Genomic DNA, 9,936 nt, shown 5'->3' on the forward strand with positions numbered 1-9,936 from the left:
TGGAATGAGTAAATAAGACAGTTAAATAACATTTTGTTATTTTAAATATTTATAATTCTCATTCTTTAAATTTAACTTGGATTTCAATTTTTTAATCTTTTAATTGGTGGTTAAGTGTTTGAATTCTAATTTAATTTTGGATTTCGCAGTTAAATAAAAATGAAATGAATTAAGTCTAATACTATTATTGGATCGGCCTAGTGGTATGTTCATATGGCGGTTGGAGTTTGGAAGAAAGATTACGTAAATGAATTTAGTGAACAGTTGAACTATTATATAAAGTGTTGGCTTTTCAATTGCAAAAAATCCATAATCCAAGATAAGGAGAAACTGCGAAAATGGCATCGGAGTCAGGTCAAAGTCCCAATCCTTCTTGGTTTACGCCCAAAAGGTCCTTCTTCTCCTCATTAACCTACCTTTCCATTTTTTATCTTTTCGAAATTCGAAATAATAGTACATGATTGATTCACTATGTTACAAAGTAAATTCAGAGTAATATATGATTGATTCACTATTTTGCAATTCACAAGTGTTTTTTGTCCTTGGTGCTTCAACGAACTATACCAGGCTAGTTAATTAATTAATACATGTTATGTGATGTGATGATTTCAGGCTTCTTATGATATTTTGTCTCATTAACATGCTAAACTATGTGGATCGAGGAGCTATAGCCAGTAACGGTGTCAATGGAAGTCTTGCAACTTGCACTGACTCTGGAATTTGTACAGGTGGCAGTGGAATTCAGTAAGCCCTGCTTCTGCTAAACCCTCTTTTTATTATTGGTTGTTGTTGTCATCTTATTGTAGCCATATTTCAGGGGGGATTTTAACTTGAACAATTTTCAAGATGGAGTTCTGTCATCTGCATTTATGGTTGGACTTCTAATTGCTTCCCCAATATTTGCTTCTCTGGCCAAAAGGTGAATTGCTTCGTGTTGTGGTAGCTTCTTCCTGCTTCTCTCACAATTCGTGCTTCCCCTTTCATTGGATGGTCATCTAATGCATTTTCATGTTTGCAGTCACAATCCATTCCGGCTTATTGGTGTTGGATTGTCTGTTTGGACTTTAGCGATAGCTGGATGTGGTAGTTCGTTCGATTTTTGGTCTATTGCAATATGCCGAATGTAAGTGAATGTTTTGGTACTTTCAACTTTTCAAAGCCTTAATACTTTACCGGTTTCATGCCATATTTTGATTTGAGATTGACAGCAGTTTTTTTGCAGGCTAGTTGGTGTAGGTGAGGCTTCCTTCATAAGTCTTGCCGCACCATTTATAGATGACAATGCCCCTGATGCACAGGTTTGATCTATTTCTTCATTCCCTTCATAATTAGTTGAAACTGTTTCTCCATGAATACAGAGTTGCAGCTTTAATAGTATTTTATTTATGACAGAAAACAGCATGGCTTGCTACATTTTACATGTGTATACCAGCTGGGACTGCTCTGGGCTATGTTTATGGTGGAATTGTAAGACTACATACTTGAATAATCTAGCCGTGTTAAGATGACTTTTCTTGTTTCTTTTGTTTGATGGTGTGGACTCATGGCTTTTGATTATACTTGTTAATTGTTTTGTGTCATGTCCTTGGACTGCTATATACAAATTATGTCTTAAGAATTATTGTGACTTTTATTTGTTTAAGGTTGAGTTTGGTTTTTATTTATTTATGTATTGGGGGATAAAAAAAGGAATATTTTATGGTCACTCATAGTCACATTCATTTTAACACAAGGGAGAAGAAAGACATCTGGAACCCTCGTAGAAAAAAAGTTGAATTGTGAAGCGTTGATTATGTTTTGACTTCTGCAGGAGAACTAATAATTTACATCATCCATATTCTCCAATCAATTAGCCATATTTTCTGGAAAACTTTTTTTATATTGTTGTACCCCTATCTAAGGTACTTGCAAGCTTAACACTTGTGCTCGGCTTTAATATGTATTTCACTAGTGGGCACTTGTCGATGGTACCATATCTTGAATATCGTTCTGTGATACTGTTAAAATTAATCATCTTCAAGTTTTCAAATAATGTGTAGGTTGGAAGCCAATTTAACTGGCGTGTTGCATTTTGGGTTGAGGCAATTTTGATGCTTCCTTTTCCCATTTTGGGTTTTGTAATAAAGCCTTTGCAATTGAAAGGTGACCATTTTCTTCTGTTTGATGTGTTCCAGAATAGCCTTAATTTTTTTTTAATCCCTGTCATAGTAATGCACTATTTGACTTTTAATGTAGGTTTTGCACCCTTGGAATCCAAACAAACACTAACATATACTGAAACAAATGTTTCAGAAACTGGAGGTATTTCTGAATCTTTTGTTTATTACTTTGGTAATCTATTTTCTTATGATTTTTTTTGAGGAAATATATTTTCTTATGATATTTTTTCAATTTATTGGGAAAAATATTATCTTTCAATATTATTTTCGTAATATCACCTAGCTTTGGAGAAGATTCAAAGACTGGACAAATTTCTTAAAGAGAAAGAAAATTTGAAAGACAACAACAATGCTAATGAATAGAAGAGACTAGGATAGTAGAATAGCATCTTATATATCTTTTGAACTTGTTAACTTTATCCATTTTTTAATGCTATTTGTCATTTTCAAGGAAGAGGCCTTGTGTGCTATGCTGTCATCCATAGTAGGATAATTGTATGCCAATGTTTTTAGTATTTAGAACTTTTTCTTACTTCCCACTTCCCATTATAGCTTTGTTTGCCATAGCCCATATGTAAAGAATGATTGCATTTTTTGTATAGTACTAAATAATTTCTATGCTCAAAGTTAGAGGTTTCCCTTATAGATGATGACACGCTTGCTGAAGATCAAGCCTTGCTCAAAGGATCCAAGTGAGTGTCACTATTGTCTTTGATTTTCTGGATGTTGAAGTTCTTCTCTTTTTGGTACTTGTTGTTTAGTTTGTCTTTGTTTCCTACTTCTGATGCCAAGCTGAAGAAAACCCAAAATCTAAGTTTGAAATTGCTATTATGTACATTAAAGAGGTCAAGAAAAATAAAGTTAGACAGAATTCATTGTACTTCTTTGTTTATTTAATCTGCTGGGAATAGTTCATATCCTTAAATGGAAATGTTTTCAGTTCATGCAATGCAGTTCTGGCACTATTACAGATTGATAGCCTTGTCAGGAGTCAGGAGTCAGGAGTCAGGTAGACTGACAATGATAGAATATAGACAGACAGAGACAAAAACACACCCACACATAGGCTACACATAATGGCATACTGGAAAGGGGATTCCTGTACTTGTTGTCATGTTTCCTTTTCTAAATCCCAATGCTTTGTTCATAATATAACTGAAAAAGAGAGAAGAAAATTATCGTTACATATTTATTACACCGACTCTTACTTTTAAGGAATTTTTGTTTTAAACTTATATATATATATATATATTATGGATATTATGGTTAGAAGTCAGTTTTACGCTCACATAATGGATAGTACCCCTTCTAAAGTTCTTGTACATTTGAGATTCCCTTGATGATTACAGTCAGAAGAGATCGCTAAAGTTGTTTGCTTCTCCTGATCTCTGACATGAGTAGAAGATTACTTTTCTCCTTTATGATTGTCAGGTCAACATCCAAATTGTGGAATCAGTTCACCATCTTCTCCAAAGATATGCAGGAGCTCTTGCATGACCAAGTGTATGTTATAAATGTTCTAGGTACTTCTTTTCCCTACCTGCAGATAAATACTATTCTTTCATTTGTTTCCTGAGCATTGGAACATTATTTATGATAGTTTTGTTGATCATAATGCCCAATAAATTGAATGAATTTCAGTTTTCAGAATTTGATATTTCATATTTGTATTTTCAATTCCGAACTATGGTATTTGTTTCTTTACATAAGAATTTAAACATTGCCAGGGTACATAGCATACAATTTTGTCATTGGAGCTTACTCATACTGGGGCCCAAAGGCAGGATACAGCATTTACCATATGGTATTCTCATATACTACCTAATAATTTTATGACTTCTGCCTCATATTAAATGTTGGGAAAATATTTCAAAAGGCCTTACTTTAAATGAATTTATTGAAGATTTGGTTTTTGAAAGAGCTCTGTGGAGTTGATTGATCAACCTCACCTATTGGGACAAGACTTGGTTGTTGTTGTTTATTCACATTATTTGTGTGTTACAGTCACTTTAGTACAAGTCTGGTATTGACCTTGGGCCTAGTCCTTTTTGACAGCATTTTTTTTTTTGACAGAATAATGCTGACTTGTTATTTGGAGGCATTACAATTGTTTGTGGTATTGTTGGGACATTAGCTGGAGGCTTGTTTCTTGACAGGATATCTTCAACCATCTCTAATGCTTTCAAGGTAAACTTGGTTGATTTCCATTTACATATAGTGTGAAATGAGTCAGATGACGCATTTCTTGACTGGAAAACCTATACTTACAAAGATATTGGATTCCTTGGATTTGAAAGAAACCTTGACCTAGGTGCAAGAGATTCAATTTCATCAGCAATATAAATAGACTAGAATGTTGATGGTTATTACTTATTAGTTACACAGGCACGGACTAAATGTCTAAATCTATGCAGAGAATATATAATACATGATTGCGTTTCAGTTTTTACTTTTACCATGTACCCGAGTCTTTTGGCAGTTGGCACCCACTTTGCTTAGACATAAATATTAAAATAGGAGCAAAGATCATTTGCAAATTTGTATTCCTGTTTTCTGTATAGACAAGTTCCAAGTTTCTGTAACTGTCATGAGAACTTCTATATTATTGATCAATACTGTAACTCTATAGAAGCGGTTAAGAGTTTTGTAGTTCTGCGTGTCCCAGTCTTCTTTTCCATTGTCTTGAACTTTACTCTTTTCTGCCTTTGTTGGGGTCACTCTACTCTTCATGATATTTTTATGATGTTATTTCACTTCTTTGGGTTCCATTGTTGCCACTGCAGCTTCTTTCTGGAGCAACATTTCTTGGTGCAATCTTCTGCTTGATCGCTTTCCTTTTCAAGAGCTTGTCTGGTTTCATAGTCTTCTTCTCTATGGGTGAACTACTGATTTTTGTCACTCAGGTAATTTTATGAATCACTCGGAAGATTAAATTTTCACTTTCTTAAAAGTAGGGGGGTGGCAATTCAATCAATTTATTGACTAACCATCCAAATATTAATCTAAGCAAGTCCTCCAATTATGAAAATAAAATTTAATGGATTGGATCACCATTTGTTATTGGATAGATAATGAACCATCCAACATATTTTTGCAATCTATTGGATCAAGTAGTCCAAAATTCATTGGTTGGACATAAGTATTTAAGGGAAGAGCTCTGGACTCTAGGGTTTGGGTGCAAGAATGTGTATACATCTCAATTAATATCAGTCCAGTATTTCATTCTCTTTTTATCTCTCTTCTTCTATACTTAAACCCCATAATTTCAACAGAAAATGGAAACTAAATATTTCTCAAACCAAACATCCTAATTGATTCAATATGACATTTCCAAATTTCCTTTATTGGGACAATGTTTTGAGAGAACTCTGATCATTTAATGTTAATCTACCGATTATTTTCTTGGATTATATTCTTACGTTATTAATATAGTTTCAATTTTTTTGGAGTCATTGGTTTAATATTTGGTTGATGATATGGTACTATTTTTGCAGGCTCCTGTAAATTATGTTTCTCTCCGTTGTGTAAAACCTAGTTTGAGGCCACTGTCTATGGCTATATCTACTGTTTCAATCCATGTCTTTGGTGATGTGCCTTCCTCACCACTTGTTGGGGTCCTGCAGGTAACACCTAAGATTTTCATGATGTTTTGGTTACTTTTATAACTGGATATTATAGATAACAATCAGTTAACAGAAATTTTATTAGATGATTATTTGCTCCTAAAGTGTAGTGTGCTAGTGAAGTTCATCTTACCCACTGTGGCCTTTTTTAGTAAGCTGGCTATGATCTGTTATCAAACATAAGTTTTTCTTTTTCTTTTGACGTTTGTATTATCAATCAACTTGAGATTCTGGGAGAAAATATTTGAGACTGTGATCGAAAATGCTTGAGTGAAACGAGCACTCAGCAGAATACTATTTATACACAGGCTAATTATATAGATAATAATTTCAAAAGACAATTTACAAGATAAAACAACGTGCTAATAATTTATAATCCTATTTTCTATGTTACAATGCATCTAGCCTTCTTGGTAAGTGGGATAATAATTAAATTATGCAATTCCCAACAAATCACAAGAAAGTTGTAGGATACATGTTGACTTGGTTTTATTTCTTATAACACTGTTCTTTCTAACTGTCATAAGACTAAGTGCATTTACCCTTTCCAGACTTCACATGGTGGGAACCTCCTGCATTGGGTCTCCCTTTGTTCTCTCTAGCTGCCCCTCTTTCTACTTATGTGTTGATGTGAATGGGTTTCTAGTGTTATTTTGTTAGAAGACAACCAGTATGCCATTTGATTGTCTATTACAAAAATGTAGCGAGAACAACACTAATTTCTGTTTTGTATTTTGATGCAGCCATTGTCCAGATTTGCTGACTATATATTTTTGGCATATTTAGCCTTTTTCCTGCATTTGTTTGTTTAGTTTAAAGCATTATTTTGACTCTAAGCAACTTGGTTTTCCTGGGCAGGATCATATCAACGACTGGAGGAAAACAGCACTTTGTTTAACATCCATTTTCTTTCTTGCTGCTGTAATATGGTTCATAGGTAAGTGGTATGCTGCTTTAGTTGTAATTTTCTATTTTTAATTCTTCCAGATTTGCATTTAGGTTAGAATAGTTTAGGAATTTCTTCAGAACACATGAAGAAAACATAAATGTTGTGCATGTGTTCGAGTTCTTCTACATGTTTATTTGTCTACTTATCTTTTCTAATTGAAAATAAAATGATAATATTCAGTAGGATGCTGCAGAAAATTCTCAACTACAATGACTAGTCCTCTAGATTCTCAAGAACCAGTTGAATTAACAACTCCTTTCCTTTTAGCATATGGGAAATTAAAAATCATGAATGAAAATTTTTGCTACTCTTTGATGATGTCATTCTGTAATTAACCTGAAGTGTGAACTGTGTTAAACTTAATTAGCATGTTGCGGTAGAGATCAAAGATGATGTGCTGACATTTGTAGCAAAATAACCTATATAGTGTGAGTGTTGTGGTCGATACTGTTGCAGTGTTTTTGGATATATAGATTTGTATTTGATTGATGATGACTGAGAATTGTTAGTTGACGGCCTACACAATTAACTATTTAACAATAACATCAGGAGAACTGCTATAAATCGCTTGAAGAGAAAGAAAGATATGCTGTTGCAAGTTGAATATAGATGCTCTGTAGTTTATTAATCCTATTAAATGTTGCAGGAATCTTTTTGAAAAGTGATGTATATGACAAAGATGATGAGGAGCAATCTGCCACAACTAGAGGAGGAAAACTGACGCCATTGCTTGACGGCAGCAGTGACACTACATCCAGTCAAGTTTAATTCTTTTCAAATTTTAGTACTATAACTATGCTTCAAGTGTATATTAACTTCTAGTGTGAAGAGGGTAAAAGTCGGTAGCATACTAGCATCTTTACTACTACTACCAGTCATGTGGAAAATGGTGGACGGTGGTTTGATACTATGTTGGATATGTATATCATATATGCACATGTGGGGCTGATCACAAGTGGTATGACAATCCTCCTGAAAAAAAAAATTGAAAAATGATATTGGATTTTACGATATGTTTGGAAGAGTCTGCTGATTCTTCCACCGCTCAATTTGTTGTTATATGTAAATTTGTAATTATCAAGTCTGTCTTTGAAAAAGAAACTAGCAACGGATACTTTATGTTGGGAATGCGTACTTTCCCAAAGCATGTTTCGTGTTTTTTATGCAGTGCCTCTAAAATTTTAAGGTGAGTATCTATATTTTTTATAAAGGGTATATTTTTTTTAGTGCCCACAAATTTTAGGTAATTTTATTATTTATCAATTTTTAAACTTCTACTACTTCTAATAATTATTCATTACTCTCGTGTTGTTAGTTTTTTTTTTAACTTTTAAATCTTTTTTTATTTTTATTTTTATTTAAAATATGTAAAGAGGCATGGCGTATCTCTCTCTTCCTAGTTCTTGATAATGGAGACAATAGCGAGAGACTGGAACAAATTGGATCGAAAATGGAATTTGTTACAGAGATTTTGGCTTAAGAACTTAGGCTAGAGAATTTGGCTTGGAGTATTCTTTGGAACGATACTTTATTAAGTTTTGAGCTTACATTTTTTTTACAGAAAGTCATTAAGATTCTTTACAGAAAATTGCCATTACATTTTTAATATACTATACTGCTGGAATAGGAGTTCAAAACTTTAATTTCACAGCTTTCAATTTCTTAATGCAGAGTTCTTTACTTCTTTTTACCACAAATGATATCAACTATAGACAGAAAGAATAAGATGATAAAATAATGAAAACAGGAAATTGCGAAAAGACTGAGAAGAAGAAACCAATTTGAAGACTATTATAAAAAAGTGTGATGTGATACACAAATTCTAAATATGCTATGAGATTTGTATTACCATTCTAAAATCTATATACAAATTAAATTAAACATTTTTTTATAAAAAAATGGATGTCTAAGACTTGAGGTGGAGATGGATTGCTCGAAACTCTGTTATGGTAGAGATAGGATGATGTACTCCTTAAACTTTCTTAGAAGCTCTTACTTTTTCTTCTGTTCTTACCTTTTTCCATAATAACCATTATCATTGTATTATTTGTATATATGGCCGACTTTTATAGAAAACCCAACCTGATTCAAGTTAGTAACCCACATATGTTGAAAAAAAAAAAAACAGTTTCTCGGGTAATTAACTATTATTGAATGTAGTATTTAAGGCATTCAACTGAAAAGGTGTAAATACGGTAAACGTGTTCCCCTATGGTTCAAGTCAAACACATATATGATCAATAACAAGATTTTTAAAACAACTCCTAATTGAAAAAACTACACAAAATATCTGCAAATAATATCGCCGGCTTTTGAAATATGTATTCAAGTGTTTAATGCAGTAAGAAAAATTTTGCTGAATGTTTGGAATTTCATTTCTCGTGAAGAATTATTAAAAAAATATATGGTGGCCAAGAATAGCAATGAAACGACGTGACGTTTGAGATTGAGGTTGGTAAACTTGATAAGGATGTTGTAACAAAAAAAAAAAACTTGATATGAATGTTTTCCTTGACATTTAAAATTTTGAGTTTATTTTTAATAGATGTTATTTAATATTTACATTTAAGTTAGTATATTTTTATATCGAATAGACAAATACAAGATTCTGAACATGAATTTGTTACTTTAATATAACATGAAAATACTATTTTTTGCTAAGAGTATCTCCAACAATTTAAGCAACTCATAGTGGGTGTTTGGAGTGGTGGCGTGTTAAAGAACAAATCAATTAAGCGTATGTTTGAGGTAGTGATGTGGTTGCAGCAAAATCGTGTTTCACTTTCACGTTGTTGCTTCCAATGACGCACGTTAAGTTAGCCTGCTGTAAGTTTCTGTGTTTACAATGAAACAACAGATTTTTTTATTTTTATTTTTTGCTTCGGTATGAAACAACAGTTTACTACTTCTAATGTTTTTCGTTTTTTATGCGATTTTGGAAAATCCATTACCCAATGTCCCAATCAATCATGCTTTGAATCTTCTCATAATATATTTTTCTCACAAATATTCTCATATTTTGCTTGACACGGGTTATTTTTAAAATAAAAAAACTGCTAAATAAAAATCTGTAAAATAGAATAAGTATTACTGAATTTCAAAATTTTGCTACCTTTCAGGCGAGAATTCGTGTCAAATATGATAACGTTACTTTTTAAAACAGACCAAACATCATATTATTACTTCTTCTTTTTTTAAGGATCAT

The 9,936-nt window shown here is 32.6% G+C and overlaps 1 protein-coding gene across 2 annotated transcripts; it reads left to right on the plus strand.

The window, feature by feature from the left end:
• The first annotated feature begins 223 nt into the window (after window positions 1–223).
• On the plus strand, window positions 224–7,579 carry LOC100786783 (probable sphingolipid transporter spinster homolog 2). 2 transcript variants are annotated; one of them, XM_003534219.5, is made up of 16 exons: window positions 224–391; window positions 613–744; window positions 818–919; window positions 1,019–1,123; window positions 1,223–1,298; window positions 1,393–1,467; window positions 2,040–2,142; window positions 2,236–2,301; window positions 2,806–2,851; window positions 3,591–3,682; window positions 3,887–3,963; window positions 4,233–4,346; window positions 4,943–5,062; window positions 5,654–5,782; window positions 6,641–6,719; window positions 7,378–7,579. In XM_003534219.5, exons 1-16 carry the CDS (start codon window positions 339–341, stop codon window positions 7,497–7,499), a joined length of 1,491 nt encoding a protein of 496 aa, XP_003534267.1. In that variant the 5' UTR covers window positions 224–338; the 3' UTR covers window positions 7,500–7,579. The 2 variants fall into 2 exon arrangements, with proteins under 2 accessions (XP_003534267.1, XP_006587590.1); XM_006587527.4 differs by having other exon boundaries at window positions 235–391; window positions 2,791–2,851.
• The last annotated feature ends 2,357 nt before the right edge of the window (window positions 7,580–9,936 follow it).

This window comes from Glycine max, chromosome 9 (assembly GCF_000004515.6).
Source record: "Glycine max cultivar Williams 82 chromosome 9, Glycine_max_v4.0, whole genome shotgun sequence".
In the NCBI taxonomy this organism is placed as follows: Eukaryota; Viridiplantae; Streptophyta; class Magnoliopsida; order Fabales; family Fabaceae; genus Glycine; species Glycine max.